At 58.3% G+C, this 21267-nt stretch overlaps 1 protein-coding gene across 12 annotated transcripts; it reads left to right on the top strand.

Moving 5' to 3' along the window:
• The first annotated feature begins 4210 nt into the window (after positions 1–4210).
• TPM2 (tropomyosin 2) lies at positions 4211–19368 on the top strand. 12 transcript variants are annotated; one of them, XM_054054445.1, is made up of 9 exons: positions 4211–4396; positions 5571–5696; positions 13101–13234; positions 14291–14408; positions 14544–14614; positions 15343–15418; positions 15550–15612; positions 15954–16023; positions 19071–19368. In XM_054054445.1, the coding sequence occupies exons 1-9, from the start codon at positions 4283–4285 to the stop codon at positions 19151–19153; spliced, it is 855 nt and encodes a 284-aa protein (XP_053910420.1). In that variant the 5' UTR covers positions 4211–4282; the 3' UTR covers positions 19154–19368. The 12 variants fall into 12 exon arrangements, with proteins under 12 accessions (XP_053910420.1, XP_053910418.1, XP_053910423.1 ...); XM_054054443.1 differs by lacking the exon at positions 15343–15418 and adding an exon at positions 14842–14917; XM_054054448.1 differs by lacking the exon at positions 19071–19368 and adding an exon at positions 17815–19064.
• Positions 19369–21267: the final 1899 nt, after the last annotated feature.

Below are 21267 nucleotides of genomic sequence, written 5' to 3'. Positions count from 1 at the left end.
GATGAGTTCTTCCCCGGAGCTGCTCTTTGCCTTCCCTGCCCAGTGGCCCCAGCCAGCTCTGCCTCCTCCTCCTTCCCAAGTGCCTGTATCGTTTTCCAAGATCTGCAGTATTTTTGTAACTTTTCCGTTTCTCTAGTATCCAGCCTGCAGCTTTCAAAGTTCATTTATTCCCTGCCCCCAGCTCCTGCCCTGCCCACTAACACCCAGCTCTTGCTGGGGTCCCGCAGCCCAACATCCCACTTCTGCTCAGCTCCGGGACCCCCATTCCCTTCCCCCTTTGCACTTGCTGAGGCTTCTCTCACTATTTTGATACTTTAAGCATCCCATATTAAGCATTGAAGGAAACCAGCTCCCCTCAAAGCTCTGGGGTGGAGTTGGGGGTGCCGATGTCTCCTTGGAAAGACACGTTCATCAATAAAATATGGTTTTCCTGCTTTCTTGCTCAACTACTATCAACGGGACCCCCAAGGAGAAAGGGAAAGCTGGTGGTCGGGGCGGCCGCGGGTGTCTGCCCTCCCGGCAGAGGCAGGGGGAGTGTAGCACGGGTGCTTATACAGCATGGAAAATATTTGAGGCACGTCCAGCCCCAGGCACCCGGCAGGCCGGACCCCCGCTGCCAGCCATGTGCCGGCCTTCGCAGGTGCTGCCGTGGGGCCGCCACCGCGGGATTTTGTTTCTGGGGGATTTGTGCTTCAGGAGGGATCTTGCCAGGCTCCTGGCCCCATTCCTGCTGCCAGCCGAAAATATCGCAGGGTAGGGTGCTACAGGGATGAAGGTGGAGGACCCCTCAGTCACTGGTGGGTAAGTGGCAGCCCTTGGTGTGCTGTGGGTCTGGGAATGTGTCTGAAGCCCTCCCGGCTGCCGGTGCTGAGCTCACGCCCCAAAATAGCCCCCGGGTCCGACCTGTGCAGGCAGCAGCTGCCTGGACCGTGTCCCCACCTGTTCCCACCCTGTCACTCAGCGGGGGCTCGGGGGGCCTGAGCGGCAGCGTGGCAGGCAGGGATGCTGTGAGGTGGAGCGAGGACACAGGTGGGCTCTTGTGGGTCCCCTGCCTCCAGGATCCGTCCTCGGCAGCGTGAGCTACCAGCACCGCGAGCGGTGAGGGCAGCATCCCGCAGCACCCCAGCTGGCGACCCCCTGTCCCTTTGCGGGCACATCCACAGTGGTACAGAGGGGCTGTCACCCCCTGGGACGTTCACCCCTGGCTGGGATCCAGAGTGGATTTGTGGCTCTAGCAGGCATCCCAGTCCTCCCAGCTGTCCCCTGACAATCTGCGTTGGCCTGACCCGGCCCTAGGCTCTCACCCAGGTATCGGCCAGGCACGAGGTCTCTGAGCAGCCAGCAAGGACAGCGAGCGGACACAGTGGCAGCAGCAGCCCTGGCCGCATCCCAGCATGCCGGGGCCATGGGAGCCCTGGCAGCCCAGCACAGAGCCGCAGGCAGCCCCACTGTTGCGTCTTCTATGCTGGGGTATGGACAAGAGGTGGTGGCATAAACACCAAGGGAGTGTTGTTGGATCCAGTTCAGCCCAGTCCACTAAATCTTGCCTGCCCGAGCAAGATGTTGTTTACTTTGGCAGGCAGGTTTGGGTGAGCACATGCAGGGGCTTGGAGCTAGGACACCAAAGTCATGAGACAACAGTGCCTCTGAAGAGACCCAAATCCGGCTAAATTGGAGGTGGTCAGGGAAGCTGCAGCCTAGCTTCTCAGGGAGCCCAGAGGCTGCAGCACGAGTTGCACCCATGAAGTGTCCTTTAGAAAGCAGGACAAGACTTTCCCCAGGAGTGCAGTCAAGCCCTGGAGTGGGGCCCGCAGCAAGGTCCAGGTTCTTGGAGACAGCCCAAGGTGGTGCAGTGCATTGGGCAGCACTGGGAAGAATGTGCACTCATACCCCTCTCTACCCCCTTGTCAAAGTAGTCACCCAAGAAGCTTTGAGGGCAGACTTGTGGACCTGGGCACCTGGAAGGCCCCAGCTGTGCTGTTTGGACTTGACCATGATGCCTGGCCGGAGCAAAGGAAAGTGGACAGCAAGCAAAAAGGCATCCTTTAGGAGGACATCTGAACCCAAACCAAAGCATCTGCCTGGCTGCTTGCACCATGCACATCATTGTCTTTCTCCTGTTTGCTAAGATGATGAAGTTGCTCGCAGTCAAAGTACCTCACGGAAAACCATCCATCCTCACCCAGGAAGAACAGAAGGTGGATCTTCCCCTTCCCCTCAGATGCCACGTGCTGGTAGTTGCTGACTTTCCTTGTCCAAATATGTGCCTAATTCATCAATATTAATTAGGCTTTCCAGGGTCCAGCTATGGCTCTTCTGCTGCTATCAACAAAGTGCCAGCAGCCCCTTAGTCCTTGGCTGCTCCTGCCTCCCCTGTGCACCCCACAATCCAGGGCTGAGGACTCCTTGAGAGCTACTTTTTCCACCTCTCAAAAACTTTTTGCTTCTCTCTGCTTGGAGCACTGGTGCCAAAAAAGTTGCAGCAGGCAAGGGCTGGATGTGACCCCGGGGTGATGGGCTGGGGGAGGCTGCACGCCCCTCCTCTCCCTGTCCCATCTCAGCCTCCCCACGTGCTGCACGGCTTCCGCAGCCTCTCTGCTGGCTCCTTCCAGCCCCAACCCCCTCAGCCTGGAGCCCACCCTGCAGCTGGGAATGCGCCAGAAGCATTTATGAGCATTATTAAAGCACGAGTTATTTTTGGAGGAGTCGGGATTTGAAGGGTTTGCATTTTTTGCCTGTGGAATACAGTTTATTTAGAGCTGAAAGATAGAGAGAAGTGGTGCCCTGTACCGCCCTGTAATACCACCCCATGGGCTGTGCACATTCTGGGGTGTCCCTGTGTGCCAGGGATGGTGGCTCCAGGGTATGAGGCAGTGGCAAGGTAGGTGCCAGGAAGCCTGCATGGAGCTTGGGCCCTGCTGCCCTGCCATGACACAGGAGCTGGATGGAGAGGTCAGGGGCTTCACGAACTTCTCTCCCAGGGGATTTTCCCCATGTGGACAGTGCCAGCCTGTGGGCGTCTCTGCAGTGCAACATCCCTGAATACGACCACAGCTTATGGGTGTCCCAATCTGCAGTCACAGCCCATGGGCATCCTTGTGTGCAATCACAGCCTCAGAGTGTCTTCAAGAGTTCAATCTCAAATACAATGCCCCAGGGTGTCCCTAGCACAGTGCCAGCAGAGCATCCATAGCTCCGTGCCACCAGGGTATCCCTAATGCAGTGCCCTGGGGTGTCCATAGCACAGTGTTCCCCGGTATCCCTCATCTGGAGCCACTAGGGAGTTCCTAGTCCAGTGCCCTGGGGTACACCTAGCACAGTGTCACAGGTGTGTCCCCAAGGCAGTGCCACCAACATGTCCCCTATGGATTACCAGAGGGGTACCCCTAGCACAGTGCCAGCAGGGTCCCCCCAGTTCAGTGGTCCAGGGTGTCCCTCACCCAGGAATGTCGCTCACACAGTGCCACCAGGGTATACCTAGAGCAGTGTCCCAGGGTGTCCCTATCACAATGCCCTGCAGTACCAATCACCTGGTGCCTCAGAGTACCCCTTACCCTAATGCAGTGCCACCACGGTATACCTAGTACAGTGTCCCATGGTGTCCCTACCACGATGCCACACAGCGTTCCTCACCTGGTACCACCAGGCTACCCCTAGAGCCATGTCCCAGGGTGTCCCTACCATGATGCCCTGAGGTGTCCCTCACTCAGTGCCACCAAGGTAGCCCTAGAGCTGTGTCCAGGAGTGTTCCCATCACAATGCCCAGGGATGTGCCTTGCCCGGTGCCATCAGGGTACCCCTGTAACCGTGCCCCAGGGTTTCCCTATCATGATGCCCTAGGATGTCCCCCGCTCAGTGCCACCAGGGTACCACTCGCTCAGTGCCACTGGGGTGTTTCTCACTCAGTGCCACCAGGATACCCCTAGAGCCGTGCCGCAGGGTGTCCCTATCATGATGCCCTGGGATGTCCCTCGCTCAGTGCCATCAGAGTACCCCTAGAGCCGTGCCCCAGGGTGTCCTATCACGATGCCCTGGGATGTCCCTCGCCCTGTGCCATCGGCGGGTGCCCTGGCCGGTGCCCCCCATCCCCGTGCGGCGGCCGGTGCAGAGCCTGTCCCTATACGGTGCTGATGTGCGGCGGGGGAGGCGCCGGGACGGCCCCCGCCCGGGGCGGCCCCTCTCCGGCTCTTAAAGGCGGTGCGGTGGCACGGGGGAGACACACAGTGCTGGTGCTGCCACAGACCCCCAGTGCTCCGCCACCCGCCGCCCACCCGCCGCCACCATGGAAGCCATCAAGAAGAAGATGCAGATGCTGAAACTGGACAAGGAGAATGCCATCGATCGCGCCGAGCAAGCCGAGGCTGACAAGAAGCAGGCGGAGGACCGCTGCAAGCAGGTGGGTGTCCCACCGCCTCCCCTGGCATCCACCGGGGACCCTCGCCTCAAGGGTTTCAAGCCCCGGGGCCCCTATCGTGCTGGGTGTCCAGCCTGGGAACTCTCCACCCTAGGGCTGTCCAACCCTGAGGATGCCATCCTGCTGGGTGTCCAGCCTGCAGACCCCTGCCTTAAGGACCTCAAACCCTGGGGAGACCGTCCTGCTGGGAATCCAGCCTGGGAACCCTTGCCTTAGGGATCCCCAGACCCCAGGACCCTGTCCCACTGGCTGTCCAGCCTGGGTACCATCCACCCTGAAGTTGTCCAGCCCGAGGAATCCTGTCCCACTGGATATCCAGCCTGTGGACCCCATTCTAGGGCTGTCCAGCCCCAGGAGCATCCCCACACAGGCTGCTCAGCCTGGGGACCCCATTCTAGGAGGTTCCAGCCCTGGGAACCTCCCCACACTGGGTGTTCTGCCTGGAGACTCCTGTCCTGCGCCAAGGACCTTGCCCTGCTGGATGTCCTGCCTGTGGATCCCAGCTCTGGGGATGCCCAGCCCTTGAGACCTCACCCCACTGAATCCCTATCACCAAGGGCTTCACCCTGCTGCATGCCCATCCCACTTGGTGCCTGCCCCTGGGGACCTCACCTCGCTGGGTTCACAGAGACAAGGACTCCTTTCCTGAAGGCAGGGGTCCCCAGACTGGACACACAGTGGGATGGGATCCTCAGGATTGGACACCCCTAGAGCAGAGGGTACCCAGGCTGGACACACTGACCACTCACCTTGGTCCCCCCAGTCATGCCTTAGGTCAGTGGGACACCTCAATGCCGCATCCCCATCCCTCTGCCACGGAGACCTTTGGGGACAGCGTACTCCCACCTCAGCCACACAAAGATGGGGACCTTCTTGATGTGCCCCAGATTCATGTCACCCAGCCAGGACCTCTCCAGTCCCCTACACACACCAGTCCCCTACCACCACTGTACTCAGGGATGCTAGGGGCTGCTCTGGCCCTGGGGACCAAGGGAGTCTCCCCGGAGAGGTGTGGACTTGAAGCTGACAGACGGAGTGTGTCCGTTTACTCTTGCTCTGTCCCCAGCCTGGCTGATCTCAGGAGGAGGATGGCTGCATCCTAGCCATATGGGCACTGCTGTCCCCCTCTAACCCTTGCCCTTTGTCCCTTCCCCAGCTGGAGGAAGAACAGCAGGGCTTGCAGAAGAAGCTGAAGGGCACAGAGGATGAGGTGGAGAAGTACTCAGAGTCTGTCAAGGAGGCTCAGGAGAAGCTGGAGCAGGCGGAGAAGAAAGCTACAGACGTACGTAGACATGCCAGCAACTCCTCCCCCAGGCGGGAGATGGACCTCGGGGAGGGGGGGAGGAGGGGGTTGAAGGAAGAGGGGGGCCTTATATGGAAAGCGTCTGTGGGGAAGACTGTCAGGATCCCATTCCTGCAATCTTGACGCTGAACCAGGCAGAGATGCAGGGCAGGGACCTGACAGCCCCTGCTCAGGGTGCGTGTCTCAGGCCAGCTCCAGCAGGCATCGCTTGGGTCGCTGGTCTTGCCTGGAGCTTTGTGACCAGCTGCCTGCCTGCCCACCCAAAGCTAATGAGTGTCCCAAGTGCTGTCATCGGGCCCCACACAAGCGCTTCTGCCATACTTGTAGGAAAAACTCCATAGCACTTGCTAAACTGTGGCAGGAGAGAAAAAAGAGTAGTGAAACACAAAAATCTCTTGCCTGTGGCCAGCTGCCGAGTGCTGGCTGCAAGGAAGGATGCTTAGGGTGTTTGGGGGGGAGGGTGGACTTGGTCATTTGGGGGCCCAATGTGCCACCCTGTGCCCAGAGAAGGGCAAGGCCAGGAAGGGTTTTATTTAGTGTTGTGACTGATGTTTCTCCTGGGAAATGGATCCTGCTGGGAGATGTTAGGAAGGTGTTGAAATTGGCTTGTGCCCGGCTGGGATGAAGGGTGGAACAGCTGTGTGTGACCACGGAGCCACTCAGGAACGGCATATAACGACCTGTGGTGCCATACAGGGTATTTGACACCCTATAAATAAATCCTTCTTTTGATAGCCAGTCCTTCTTTGATGAAAACCAATCCTGGAAATCGGAGGAGAAACTAAAGGGGAGCCGGCTGGAGCATGGCCAGCAGCTTATGGCCAGGCTTTTTAGGACTGAGAACAAAAAATTCAATCCCAGATGGTTTATCGAGATAAAACGGGGGGGATGTGTCAAATCTCTGAGGCAGCTGCCAAGGACAAGGGTGAGGAGACAAGGACAAACAGGAGCAACGCAACTCCCTGGAGGAGTCTGGAAACCTGCAGTAGTAGCTGGGAGGGTCCCTGACTTTTTTCTTTGATCCTACAGACCTGCCTTGGTTTAGTTAGATTATAAACCAAGTAGTGAAAATGTTGACAAACCTCTGGAATGGCACATTTATTCTGGCTTGGGGCAGGAATGTTGAGCTGGGCAGGGTGACTGCTCTGTGTAGCAGAGTTCACACTGGTCTCACTGGATCCATGATTGTCTGGGACAGGGCAAACTCTGCGTGGGGTCTGGCTGAGTGTGGACGGGATGTCAAAGGAAGGGGCAAACGGTGGCCCTGGGCAGATGTTGGCCTTGGGGTGTGGAGTGGTTTGCTGATGGCAGCTGGCTGTGTGATGCCATCCTGGGCAAGAAGGATGGGTTGCCCTGCTCTCAGTCCACAGTTGCTTGACAAGCCTGCAGACTTCATCACTGAGAGTCCTACCCTAGCACATACGGTGGATGGGAACCACCTACCCCTCCAGGGGAAGACTGGAGGTGGAGGAATGGTGAAGGAGCAACATCAGGGCTGGCAGTCCAGCTGCAGTGTGTGCCACAGGCAGGCCTAGGAGCCCATCACCACCACAGCTGCCCCAAGTTGATGCCGAAGCCTGGACAAGTGGTGCTGTGTGCAGGAATCTGGGAGTCACCAGGTCCCTGCGCCAGGAACCTGAATGTGCTGACAGCACTAAGTGCCAGGGCTGGAGTCACTTCCTCCCCGGGATGAGGTGCAGCACAGCCCTCAGCTTCAGCAGAGGAAGTGCAGGGTAGATCCCCAGAGCCCATCCACCCACCTCTCCCAGCTGTCAGGACAGCATGCGCCTGTGAGCACGGAGCATCCCCATCCATCAGCCACGTCAGGGCCCGTCACGGTGATCCAGGCAGCCTCTGGCTCTAGGCAAAAATGTCAACACCTGCCTTAAAAGAATAAATCTGCCCGTGCTCTGGCACTGCCCTGCCTCCACCACAGAATGGCAATGCACAAAGCCCGTGGGAACTGCACTAAGGGGTACAAACGGAGGGTATTTGGAGGGGTATCAGACAGTGGCACAGACAGGGAGCTTCTGATACCCGATTGGCAGCTCCATGATGCGTGGCACCCCCTTCCCAGCAGCTCTGGAATCCACCATGTCCTGATCACTGCTTGTTCCTAGGGGAGCACCCCGTGGTCCCCAGGGCAGGATGCAGGCAGATGGGACAGCGGGCTTAGCCAGAGCAGTCTCCTCCAGCCTACCGTGTTCCCAGCCAGTGTCCCGTCCCTTGACCATCCCAGCAGAGCCCAGGGAAACTGCCATTCCCAGACCATGATCCCAAATGCTTCACCCAGTTCCCGCCCCGGTTGCTCTCCCCAGCTGAGACTTTGCTCTTATTTGGTGATTCCCAGCACCAGTGGGAGGGAACGGGCTCTGCTGGGAAGTGACTGCATCCCTGGGTGGGGCCAGAGCAGGAGGCACCCAGTCTGGCCGCTGTTGGACCTGGGTGGCTGCTCACCAAGCAACCACCCTGCTCCTCAACCTGCTTCCTAACCTGCGCCCCTCCTGCCTGCAGCCAGCTCACCCCAGTCCCATTGCTGCTGGGACCCCCGTTCTTGCCCTGGGCCCCATGCACTGGTGTGGGACTGCTCTTGGCACCCAGGCGCTGGGCTGGGAGAAAGGCAGGATCGTCCGGGACTGAGGCCAAGCCCAAGCCCATGTGCTCTCAGGGGATCCGCTGCACCGCCTCTTCCACCACCATTTGGCAGGGGGACGCGGGGTTGCAGGGTGCTGATGGTGGTACAGCTGGGTCCCACCAGGACCCCTGACCCCAGAGCTAAGGGCAGCTGGTAGGGTCAGCACAGGAGCTGGCAACCATGGAGGCAGGTGTGGAGTGCAGCTGGGGCTGCCCATGAGCTGTCAGAGCTCCTTAAGTGAGGATTGAGTGCCATCAGCGCCAGCTTCTCCTGATGGATCAAGGCACATGCCCTGGCCAGGATGCGGAACTGGGAGCTGGGGAGCTGACCTCCCTCGTGGGGCAGAGCTTGCAGGGCAGCTGGGGGATGCAAACAGCTCCATGGGTCCCTGTGGGACTGCTAGCCATATCCTCACTGGAGGTAGAGGATGCTAAGGGGCTGAATGGGATGGCTTCTGGGAACCTGGCTGTGCTCCAGGGCTCCAACCCCAGGGCCCCCAGGAGGATGCCTGGCAGTGGGCTCTGCCCCATGCCTCTCATTAGCGTACCTATGGCTCCTATTAAGAAAAAGCCCGTGACCCATCTCAGCTCTGCAGCAGGGATCGGGGGCAGAGCTGGGGGAGCAGCCATAGGTTCACTGCTCCTGTGCCCACTGGGGCTCGCTGAAGCCAGGCTCTGGCACTCTCAGATTCCCTAGGTCTCTTTTTCCCCAGGGAAATGGGCTCCCTATGCTCCTCTCCATGTCTCTGGAGCATTTCGGTGTGACTGTGCACCGCTGTCATAAACTCTGTCCAGGGAGGGGACCACATGCCTCCCTTTGGGGGGTACTGTGTCCCAAAGCCTGGTGGGCACATGTGCCCTGTTTGGGGGTACTGTGTGCCCTGTTTGAGAATACCACGTGCCCCTGCCAATGGGTATTGTGTATCTCCCTGGGGTGAGGGGCACAGTGTGCTCTGTTTGGAGGTAGTGTGTCCACCATAGTTTAGGGGTACTATATGCCCCTGCCAATGGGTACTGTGTATCTGCCAGGAGTGGGGGGGTGCCATGCACCCTAACTGGGTTGGACGTATCGTGTGCCCTGCTTGGGGGCACAATTTGGCCTGTTTGGGGGTACTGTGTGCGCAGTTTGGGAGTACTGTGTGCCCTGTTTGGGTGTACCACATGCCCTGCCAGTGGTTTCTGTGCGTCTGCTTGGTGTGGGGGGGCATCATTCACTCTGCCTGGGGTGGGTGCACAGTGTGCCCAGTTTGGAGGTACCATGTGCCCCGCCCCTGGGGTGCATCTGCCACGGGTGGGGGCCACCATGCACCCTGCTTAGGGTGCGGGCACAGCGTGCCCAGTTTGGGGGAACAGTATGCCCAGTTTGGGGGTACCGTGTGGCCTGTTTGGAGGTACCATGTGCCCCACCAATGGGTACTGTGCATCTCCGGGGTGGTGGGCACCCCGCTTAGGGTGGGGGCACAGTGTGCCCCGTTTGGGTTACCGTGTGCCCTGGCAGTGGGTTCTGTGCATCTGCCAGGGACAGCATCCTGCCTTGCGGCGCAGGGTCGGCGCGCCCGCCCGGGCGGGACCGTGCAGGGGTTCACCCCGTGCGCTCTCTGGGGGCGTCCGCGCTCCCCTCCCGGTGCCCGGCGGTCGCAGCCCCTTCCCGCGGCGGCGCAGGTCGCGGCCGGAGGAGGAGGAGGAGGAGCAGGAAGGGATGGAGGCAGGGCGGGAGCGGGCGCTGCCGGAACGCTTCCTGCCCGAGCCGGGCGGATCCCACAAAGGGCCTCCCCGCCATGGCCGGCATCAGCTCCATCGACGCCGTCAAGAAGAAGATCCAGAGCCTGCAGCAGGTGGCCGACGAGGCGGAGGAGCGCGCCGAGCACCTGCAGCGGGAGGCCGATGCCGAGCGGCAGGCCCGGGAGCGGGTAAGGGCGCGGTGAGGGGCGGGGGGAGCGCAGCGACCCGGGATGCTCCACCGGCATCCCCCTCGCTGTCCGCATCCCTCCCCGCATCCCTCCCCCTGCCCGCATCCCCCCGCAAATGCCCCCTGCCCGCATCCCCCCCCGCCCCCATCCTCCCGCATCCTTCCCCCTGCCCGCATCCCCCCGCAAATGCCCCCTGTCCGCATCCCCCCCCGCCCGCATCCCCCTGCATCCCTCGCCCTGCCTGCATCCCCCCGCAAATGCCCCCTGCCCGCATCCCCCCCGCCCACATCCCCCCCATCCCTCGCCCTGCCCGCATCCCTCCACATCCTTCCCCCTGCCCGCATCCCCTCGCTGCCGGCAACCCCCCTCACATCGACCTGCCCGCATCCCCCTCGCTGCCCGCATCCCTCCCCCTGCCCGCATCCTCCCCCGCATCACCCCCTGCTGCCCGCATCCCCCTGGCTGTCCACATTCCCCCCCTCCATTGCCTACATCCCCCCCCCATTGCCCGCATCCCCCCCACTGCCCGCATCCCTCTCGCGCCCCCCACCCTTCGAACCGGGGTGGCCCCGGGACGGTCCCGAGGGAGCTGGAGAGCGCTGCCGTCCTGGGGCTGGGGCGGCTGGAGAGACCCCGGGGTAGGGGGGATGCGGGCAGCATCCCTGCCTCCGGGCTACCTCCTCTGTGGGGCTTGCGAGGGATCCTTGTCTCCTCCATGAGTCTTGCGAGAGATCCCTGTCTCTTCCATGGGTCTTGTGAGGGGTCCCTGCCTCTGGGCTGGCTTCTCCATGGGTCTTGTGGGGTTTCCCTGCCTCCTCCATGGTTTTTGGGTGGGATCCCTTCCTCTGTACTGCCTCTTCCATGGTTTTTGTGAGGCATCTCTGCTTCTGGGCTGTCTCCTCTATGGGTCTTGGGAGGGATGCTTCCTGTGAGGGGCTCCCCAGGAGTTCCCCGGCCAACAAGACACAGGGGAGGTGTCAGCAGCCAGATCGGCTTTAGCTCTGCATTGGATCCAGCAGTACTGGGAAAGGATCCCCTCCTCTCAAAGGTTGGCCGTGTACATGGCTGAAAATCCTGTGCCCGGGCTCTTGTCTGGCTTCCAGCAGTCTCTGCGGTCCGAGCCACAGTGAGCAGTCACAGAGCCTTTGGCTCTCCAACGTGTCCCTTTGCAGGGGCAAATCACCCATTCATGCTGCCACAGGCCAAAATTTCCACTCTGGCAGTGGGACAGCATTTCCAAGCTGCAGCTTGTTCCTGGTTTGGCTTTTTTGTTGTTGCTGTGGCTGGTTTCTCTTTCCTATGCCTACTTCTTTAACATCCTCACTGTATCAGGAGCAGCAGAGCTGGGTGCGGTACCCGTGCTGTTGTCACTCGGGCTGTGTGCGGAGGAAATGGCCCCTTCCTGCAGCTGCAGATCGGGTTCTTCTGTCACTGGGTGCTGCTGGAGAGCTCATGTGTCCATCTGGGTAATTCTGACCCACTTCGGGGGTGATTCCCTGGGAAGAAAACTCCCACCAAGGTGAAGCAGATGCCACAGGCCGAGCATCGCCCTGCAAAGGCCAACCTCAGTTCCCCATTGGGCAATCTGGCTGTGGATGAGCTCTCAGTAAGCATGGAAAAAGGGCGTTCACGGAGCAGAGGTGGCTGTTATGCCAGCTGTGGAGCTGGCCGCCCTCCTGGTATGCCGCCTGGCATATCCTCAAACTGCCTGCAGGTGCTCAGTGGGGCCATGCAGGGTGACAGCCCTTCGCTGCTCACACGGACCTCCTGCTTCGCCAGTGTCCCCCAGGGCATTCTTGGTACTGGAGCATGAAGCCAGACAGGGCGGCCAGGCCTGCAAATAAGCAGGAGACATTGTTCCCCGGGTTAGTGCGTCCTTCCCTGCAACTTGGTGCACAGGGCTGCTCGCTGTGGTGAGGTGTCATCTGCACCATCCCTTTGCACCCAAGGTTTGTCTTCCCCATAGGCCCCCCGGTGGGGAGCAGGGCTGGGAGCTGCTGAGGCAGAGTTTCCCGACAGCAGCGATGGAGCAAGAGGCCTTTACCAAATGGAAAGAGTGCGAGGCCAGGCATCGAGGGGCTGGCAGGGGGCCAGGGCCACTGCTCCCAGCCAAACCCAGCTCCTGGCCCCGTGCACGCGGAGCCTGGGAAAATGGGGGGCCCAGGTCCCAGGAGCCACAGCGGCCAGAGTTTGGCCAGACGCCAGCCTGCCAAGGGCGACTCGCTCCATTGCCCCCAGCACTGCACTGTACATCATCCCGGGGAAGCTGAGCTTCAGGCTGCCCCGTTGCACAGCGCCGGGGGGGTTCCCGCAGGAGAGGTTCCCAGCTCTCTCTGCCGCCGCCTCCGTAAACAGGAAATCCACAAGTGGCTCTGATCTCCTTTTCGGGAGCAAAACTGTACAGGGCATTCCTCCCTCTTTACTCACTGTTCTGCTAACCCCAAATACCATCCCTCTGACGGCACAGCTGCTCCAGCTACCCTGTCCCAGTGAACATGCCTCATTCCCTCTCCAGGGCAAGAGCTGGAGGTTTGAGGACGTATTGGAGGGGCTGCACATGCTGGGCTGGGCTTCTGTGGCCAGAATGAGCCAGCGTCAAACAGAGTACTAGGGATGGAGAAATCTCCTATTGTCCTTACAGAAAGGCAAGGGACTGGGTGGTCAGGCATCCCATTCCAGCAAGCGCTGGCTTGTTGCATGGTGCTAAGGGGTGTTCTGGATAGTGAACACAGAAGTAACTCCTAAAAATGCCATGTTATATGTCTATATTTTATGTAGATATGTTTAATATTTTTTAATATGAGACACGGGGTGACCTGAGTGGTTTCTGCTCTCCTAGGCTGAGGCTGAAGTAGCTTCTCTGAACCGCCGTATCCAGCTGGTGGAAGAGGAGCTGGACCGAGCCCAGGAACGCCTGGCCACTGCCTTGCAGAAGCTGGAGGAGGCTGAAAAGGCGGCTGATGAGAGCGAGAGGTGTGATGGGGACAGTAGGGGTGGCATCGGGTCACTATTAATTGCTGGCAGCCCGCTTGGTTTCGCTGTGGGGTCTCTGAAGTGACCTTACGGAGTTTTCCTTGGTTTTCTTGTAGACTTTGAAGGGAGAGAGCAAAGCCACAATGTAGAGAAGTCTCCCAGGTACAGATGTTCTTAAAAAGGCTTTGAAATTTCTAGGGCACCCAAAAGTCCTGAAAACTTTGATCTGGTGTTTGTACAAATACCAGACTGTCACCAAAGCCAGAGGGTGCTTGGAGCCTGTTTTCTGCCTTCTCCTCTCAAGAGCTGAACAATAGCCCAGGAGGGGACATCTGTGACTGGGAACCACAGTCAGCTTTTGAGAAGGAACCTCATTCAACAAAACAGTCCAGCGAAGCACATTGCCCCATCCATGTGCCAAGCAGGTTTCCCAGGCAGAAGCTATGCAGGCAAGGACACTCAGGTTCTATGGGAGTGCCCGGACATGTTGCAGCATTCCTGATAGTTACGTGAGCTCTTCCCTTCATTGGCAAAGACCATTTTGAGCAACAGCATCAGAGGGAGAAAAGAGCAATCTTCAGGAGTTCCTGCCATGGGCATTTGTTGGGGTTTGATAACCCCCTGCTTGTGAGCTTCATTCCTGAATGAGAAAAGGCTGTGACATAGTATATATTCTAATGTTTTGTAAAGGTTGCTGTTCTGTCAGGCTCCTTTTGTGGAGGTTGCAGCTGGCTCGTCCAGAGCCGCACACATTTTTGCCCCATCAGATGATGGGTTCAGGACTTGCCTGGTTGGTAGGCATCTTAACCACAACTCCTGGCTCTGGGATATGTCTCTGGGGCCAGCTCTGCTGCTGTAACTGTGCACCAGAGCATATTGGAGCGCCACTGGCGTGACCCTACTGTATGGGGTGGACAGCAAGTGCAGCATCCCCAGGAAATGTCCTGTGCCTCTGGAACTGGAGGATGGCAGTGTCAGGATACAGGGGGCAAGCAGAAAGTACGGGTGCTACCTCAGCCTCTGGCAATAATATCTTCTGGCTTTGGCTTTCCTCAGAGGCATGAAAGTCATCGAAAACAGAGCCATGAAGGATGAGGAGAAGATGGAACTCCAGGAAATGCAGTTGAAGGAGGCGAAGCACATAGCGGAGGAGGCTGACCGCAAATATGAGGAGGTGCGTGCCACACCCGCGTGCACCCTTCCCCGAGTCCTGACCACTCGGCAGCACCTGGGGCCACGTCTATGCATCCGTGTGCACACACTGGGGGCAAGCAGAGAACCAACACGTGCCTCTTGCTGCCATCAATAGGTCGCTCGCAAGCTGGTTGTCCTAGAGGGAGAGCTGGAGCGCTCAGAGGAGAGAGCAGAGGTGGCAGAAAGGTGAGAGGGGCTCCTGGTGGGCAGTGTGTGGGGTCCCATGCAGCCCTTACCCCAAGTCCCTGGCAGCTATGGGTACAGGGTTGTCACTTCCTGGGAGCGGCTGGGTGTGCCATCAGCATGGTCCCTGGGGTCTCAGGCTGGGGGCAGGGGAATACTGGCCTGCTGGCAGCACATCGTTGACCCTATTCTCTGCTGTCCTCCCCCGGGGTGCCCCTCTTCCACCCCAGCCGAGTGAGACAGTTGGAAGAAGAGCTGCGGACCATGGACCAGTCTCTCAAATCCCTCATTGCCTCAGAGGAAGAGGTACTGGGGCAGGGGCATGGGACAACGTGCAGCAGCCCCCCTCTCTGTCGCTGCCTCTTGAACTGTGCGAGCCTCCTCTCTGCACTGCTGTCTCCACCACCGACCTCTCCTCACCTGCCCCTCCGATGGCACGCTCCTTCATCCCTCCATGCCTGTTCTTCTTCTCAGAGGGTCTGGCAAGAGCCCAGCCAGCAGTGGTGCACGGGATGTCCGTGTTAAGAGGCACGAGGAATGGATGAACGGATGTGTCCCAGCAGCTCCCATTCAAAGCAGCTCTGCTCCTTCTCCACCTGCACTGAGTTTTCTCCTCTCTCAACTTGTTCTCTCTCTTTCTTTCCTCCTTCCCCATGCCCGCTCTTCCTGCTCCCCTCTTTCCTGCCCCTCGGCTCCGCTTCCCTTCCTGATGACCCCTGCTTGGGATGTAGTAAATGTGGTGACCTAGAGGAGGAGCTGAAAATTGTCACCAACAACTTGAAGTCCCTGGAGGCCCAGGCTGACAAGGTAGGACCTAGCGGGGCTGCTGGTGCTGGGTAGAGTGTGTGGGGTCTGTGGGTGCTGGGGTCTTCTGGTGGGGTGAAGGACGACTGGAAGCATCCCATGGGACTCACAGACATCCGTCTCTGTCTCTGCAGTATTCCACCAAGGAGGACAAGTACGAGGAGGAGATCAAGCTTCTAGGGGAAAAATTGAAGGAGGTAAGGAGTGCAGGGTCAGCACTGCACGAGTGCAGGCATGAGTTTGCCATCCAGTGTGGATTTTGACCCTGTTATGCCCATGTCCTCTCACTCTTCTCAAAACTGCAGCCCTGCAGTGTGGCAGGTGACAGGGTTGTGGGGGTTTTCCTGCGGAGGGGGACATCAGCCTGCTCTGGTTTAGAGTGTGGGCCTTCAGGAGGCCTTTGTCCCTTACCCTTCCCAGGGGATGGCTCGTGGGGGTGGTATGGGAGGTGCAGATGGGATGGATTTGGCATGCGGTGCAGCCTATACCATCCCTGTTGTGCCCCACCACCCACCTTTTCCCCACTACGCTTCCACAGGCCGAGACCCGAGCGGAGTTTGCAGAAAGATCCGTGGCAAAGCTGGAGAAAACCATTGACGATCTAGAAGGTAAAATGTCCCTATTTCCTGGGGAGCACTTGCCAGGTTGTGCCCCTTGCCGGGCCAGACAGGGCTTGGTCGGGATGACGGGCTGGGCAGGGGTCCCAGAATGGGGGAAACTGGATGCCATGGTGTCTGCTGTGGGAGCGCAGAGCTGCTTGGTTCTGGGCTCTGCTCTCGGGTGGGGAATAGGGCTGCTGCCTGTGCCCGCACACTCCCACTGCCCTCGCCCCCCCCTGCTCACAGCCACTCTCTCTCTCTCTTTGCTGTCTGCCCCCCACCCTGCTCCACTGCCTGCCCCTGTCCACCCCTCCCTGCAGACGAAGTGTATGCACAGAAGATGAAGTACAAAGCCATCAGCGAGGAGCTGGACAATGCACTTAATGACATCACCTCCCTCTGAGCCCCACACCGGGCACCAGCACTGCACGCCCTTGCCTGCCTCTCCCCTCCCCAGCACGGCCACCTGCCTGCCTGGCTGCCCCACTGCTCTCCCTGCTGACTTTGTCCTCCTCTGTCCTATTAGCCTGTGCCTGCCCATCAGCTCCTATGGGACAGGAGCCAGCGTGGGGTGTTCCTGCAATACAACTCTTGGTGGGAGATGAGGAGAAAGTGCTTAGGGATGTTTGGTGGGGCAGGGGAGCAGCATCTGGGACCCCATAGACTGGGTAGACTGGTATGGTTGCAAGGTTTGTGCCCCAGCATTGCCCAATAGGGAGGGCTGTTCTCAGGAGCCTGCTGTTCCAGTAGCTCTTTCCTCTGCTCCCCAGCACCACAAGCACCAGGAAGCCCGCAGCTCAAGGGCTGAGGGGTTATTTGCATCACATATACCACCAAAAAAGGCCCCCCCAGTGCTGTTTGTTGGGCCCAAGGTGGGGAGGACATGCACAGGGGAAGCGGCACCTCCACTGCCAAAGCTCAGACCCTGGGGATGGAAGTTTGGGTCTGACTGTCAGGCAGCCGTTTCCCAGCCAGGCAGGCAGGCAGCCCTGAGCCCCCTGGCTCCTCTCTGCCCCTACCTCCCTTCTGTCCTTTGCACATTGCTCTTGAGTTTGCATTTCATGACTTTTAATTTGTGTTCTGTCCCTCTGGGCTACTGAGTTGATTTCAATAAAGCATTTTCTTTCCTTGGTTTCTCCTTTGTTTTGTTCATGCCATGCTGTCCCTCATCTCCTGCCTGTCTCACGCGGGTGCCAGCAGCAGGGTGGTAGGAGGTGGTGCGGGCAGCTCGCAGCTGTGGGACCCTCAGGACGGCTGTGGCTGAGACCTGAGCGGCTCCCATGCTGCCACGCTGAGTGAGATAGGGTCCTTTGTGCCTCAGCGATGAACCCTGCCGCTCCCTGTCTCTCATACACAGCTTTTCTCATCTTGTGTCATCTGCGTGACTCCTTTGGCCTCAAACAGCAGGATTAAACCTAGTCCTGTACATTCCCTTTCCCCACTTCCAGTCATTTCTTGCAAGCAGGATGTCAGCCCTGACATCTCTCCTGCGTCATCATCCCTTGACAAAGGGGCTGATCCTACCCTTCGGCAGTGATCCCTAAATGGGCTCCTCATGCTCTTCCTTCTCCTTCCTCAGCATCCTACCCTGCCCCACAGCCCAGTTCCCAAACTGGTGGACTCACGGTCCCATCCCTGTCCTGGGACCAGCTGCCTCCTCCTGCCAGTTCAATTCATCCCTGGTACTGGCTGGGTGACTGTGGGATTCCAGTGAGGGCTTTGGGGAATACTGTCTCTTTTCACTAACTTGACTTTCTCTCTCTCTTCCCTCTGCTGCGCTGACGTCTCCATTTTCTCTAGAGCGCTCCCGGGAGGAGGCTGAGAAAAACCGCGTTCTCACTAACGAGCTGCGGGTCATCCTTACTGAACTTAACAACTGAGCTGCCTAGAGCTCCCGGCCCCAGCCCAAGCTCCCACACCCAGGCTGGTACTGGCCCCACTCCCTGCCCAGTTTTGGTCAGGCTGGCCTGGGGCTGGGAGCCCCTGCCCGCTCCCTGCCGGGGCTCGGCAGGGTGTGGGTCCTTGTCTTATCCCTCCCCCAGGGGTAACCACCCTGCTTGATGGGGACAGGGAGCCCCTCTGGAGCTGATTGTTTTTTCTTGGGAGAAGAATAAGGGGTTTTGTGATATCCTAGGACACCTATGTAGTGTTGACTGCCCCCCAGCATCAGCCTGGCATTGCTGGGGAGGGATGCGGTGGTTTGTATTGCTACTTTCCTCCCCTTGTCCCAGGAGTCTGCAGCCAGCCTTTACCTCCTCACTCTGGTAACCCAAACTGCACAGGGAGGATCTCCTCAGAGTGGGGCCCCTGCAGGCTGCTGGGATAGGAGCTGGGAGCGGTAGCACCCACTGCCCCAGACTTCGGGCAAGGGCGAGGGAAAGGTCTAACAGGATGTGTTGGGAGAAGCTGATTTGGCAGAGCTCCTGTCCCATGCCTGTCTCGAGAAGTAAGGAGGATGCCGTTTGGAAGCGAGTGCTGGAGGAGGCTGCCTCGGCAATGGGCTGCCTGGCAGAGCTTGTCCCTGAAGCCTCATTAGCTCTGCTCCTTCTCTCTGCTGTTGTCTCTGCCCACTTTCCCGGGCTGCTGTCTCACTCTTCACAGACCACCACTGGGTCATGCAGCAGGCACAGGCTCTTCTCTTTTGCTCTCTAAGGGTTTCTGCATGTGCTCACAGCCGGCCCATGATGATGCCCCTGGGTGGGATGTGCTTGTGACTGGCCAGGGAATGGTACCCGCCAGTGGTACGTACTCTGTGGAGGGCCTGGCTGTGGACAACAGGGCAACAGGGGAGGATGGAAATGCTGTAGAGACCGCCTGCCCCAAGCAACCACTCCTGGCAGGTTCCAGAGTGGCTGGGCTCATCCTTGCAAGTGGTAGGCATGCTTGCGTGTACTCTGCTTCCAGGGATACCCCAGTCAGCTGGAGGCTGGTGCCATACTGATATGTCTCTCTGTGTGTGTGGATCTGTGCTTGGTGATGTTTGTGTGGGTCTGGCTGCACCTGGGTGCACTTGGGCTGTGTCTGTGTGTGTGGCTGGGTGTCCCTTGTATTCACAGAGAGTCTGGCCAGTGCCAAAGAGGAGAACGTGGGCATCCACCAGGTCCTGGACCAGACTTTGTTGGAGCTGAACAACCTCTGAGCTGCCCTGGGGAGTCCTCATCCCTCTTCCCTACCCCACACATGCACCCCACAGGCACACTCAGGACATCATCAGCTGAACTGCGTCTTGGCCAAATCCACACATCCATTGAGAAGGGAAGCCCTTACACCATGGCTCAGGAGCATCTTGTCTGTGCACAGCCTAACTGGCTCTGTCCTGTCTTCATGTCCAAATATTAAAGCAGTTTGACAAGACGGATGGGTGTGTTTGGTTCTTGGGGCAGACACAGGCGCAGGGAGATGTGGTAGGGGTGTCCCTAACCACTTCATGCAAGGAGGCTCCAGAGGGGCTTGGGTCCCGGGGGGATATGGCCAGCATAAGGATGTCTCCTGCAGTTATGGGGAAATGGGAGCAATAACAGACAGTCTGGTGTACCCTTATCTCCAACAGTTCCTTGGGATCCACAGGAAACCTCCATGACTCAGGCTTAGTCCAAGCTGACCATCATCTTTGAGTGCACAGTGATATACATATGTCACAGGCATGTCCCCTTCCACAGCCAGCACTTTTGCTATCTGGGGAAGCTATGAGGTCTTTCACCTCTCCATGGAGTCTGCTTCATGGTTCATGTTTATGACACCATCTGAGGACTGCCACCATGTATGCACACACTATTATTTTTCAGGGTCTTCTCCAGGTCTGGGGTTAGCTGTTTACCCTGGCATATTGGTTGCATTTTCTACTACCAGTTGCTCTCTGAGTGACAGCTGTATAAACTAGAAAACGTTAATGCAGTAGGCAACTGCTTCCCAAAGTGTTCAGGAAGTTTCCTCCTGCCTTGCTATATTTTCTCCAACACGAAGAGCAGCAGGATGTGCCTCATCACCATCACCAGAATGGAGTGGATTCCCTGGGGATGGCCAAAGTCATGATCTAGTCCTGTTCTGCTTCAGGCCCCTCCACAATATGCGTCGAGCCCTGTGGTCCCATGCTATGTGGCGGATATCCCTCTAAAAGCACAGTCTCATGCTGCCAGGAAACGTAATTCATGCTGACCTCTTGCTGAGCCAGGCCATCGCCCCAGTGAGCAGCTGGTAGGGATAGCTTTCGTTATCTGCTTTCCTTTATTTGCTGTGCCTCTCAGAAAACCAGGATAGTGAGATCGCATCTCTTTCCTGTCCAGGTGCTGCCGGCCTCCTGCCTTCCCCATAGTCCAGCACCTCTGGTTTTGGTTCTGAAATCTCCTACAGGGAAAATACACTCTCCATGGATGGGGTGCTCATCTTCTGGTTGTCCTGCCAGGCTGAGAAACATGCCGTGAGCTGCAGCTTCCCACCCTGGATCTACAGGAGGGATGCTTGCTTTTCCACAGCACATCAGCAAAGCTATTCTATTGTTTGGTCAAAGCATCTTCCAGGCAGGGGGTTGTCTGGCTGCGAAAAGAACAAGAGTGTAACCCCTCCTGTTCTCTGTGAGCCTGCACCCCGCACTGCAAACAAGTCTGCTCTGCGTTCCTATCAGGGTGCGTCCCCAGTGCCCAGCTTCTGCACAACCTTCACCTTCCTGCTGGGACAAAGAGCCCTTTCACACCCAGCGTTTTTTCCCATTAGCTGCTCCTGCCTCCTAGTTTGCACCAGTCCATTTAACTTAAGCTCTCACACCCTGCTGCAAGAGCCCCCGTTTTTTTCACTCTGAACTTTCTGTGGTTCGGCAGTGAGATCCTTGCTGCTGCTCCCAGGTGATGTTCTATCCCAAAGACTTGAGGCTATCTCTCACAGTTCAACAGAGCTTCACATTTTCTCCATCCTCCCACATATCTCCTTCCCTCTGTGGTCCTGCAGAAAGATGGAGGCCAGGAGAAGCTCCAAGAAGCCAGTCATGGTGGAGCCACTAGCAGCGGGGGCTCAACCTGGAGGCACATCTCCCTACAAGCCCCACACCGAGGACTGCAGTGCCTGCACTCTCCTCCCTTCCCCGGCACTTATCCCATGAATTTCAACCTTTGGATTTGTTTATCTTGGCCTGCCAAGGCCAAAGATCTCCCCTATGCTGCCACCCCAATGATAAACTATCCCATTAACCTCCAGCAGCCTTTCACTTACGCTCTCTCCTCCAGTTTTCTCATCACTCTGGAGCCTCATTTCATCTCCAAA

The sequence above is a fragment of the Cuculus canorus genome, chromosome Z (assembly GCF_017976375.1).
Source record: "Cuculus canorus isolate bCucCan1 chromosome Z, bCucCan1.pri, whole genome shotgun sequence".
NCBI classification, from domain to species: Eukaryota; Metazoa; Chordata; class Aves; order Cuculiformes; family Cuculidae; genus Cuculus; species Cuculus canorus.
The sequence above is the reverse complement of the archived record's forward strand: the minus strand, read 5'-3'. Positions and strand labels throughout refer to the sequence as shown.

Coding starts and splice junctions, on each gene's coding strand:
- TPM2 (XM_054054445.1), top strand. CDS start 4,283: ATGGAAGCCATCAAGAAGAAGATGCAGATGCTGAAACTGGACAAGGAG. Junction 13,235..14,290: donor GCGGCTGATGAGAGCGAGAG/GTGTGATGGGGA, acceptor GGCTTTCCTCAG/AGGCATGAAAGTCATCGAAA. Junction 15,613..15,953: donor TAGGGGAAAAATTGAAGGAG/GTAAGGAGTGCA, acceptor ACGCTTCCACAG/GCCGAGACCCGAGCGGAGTT.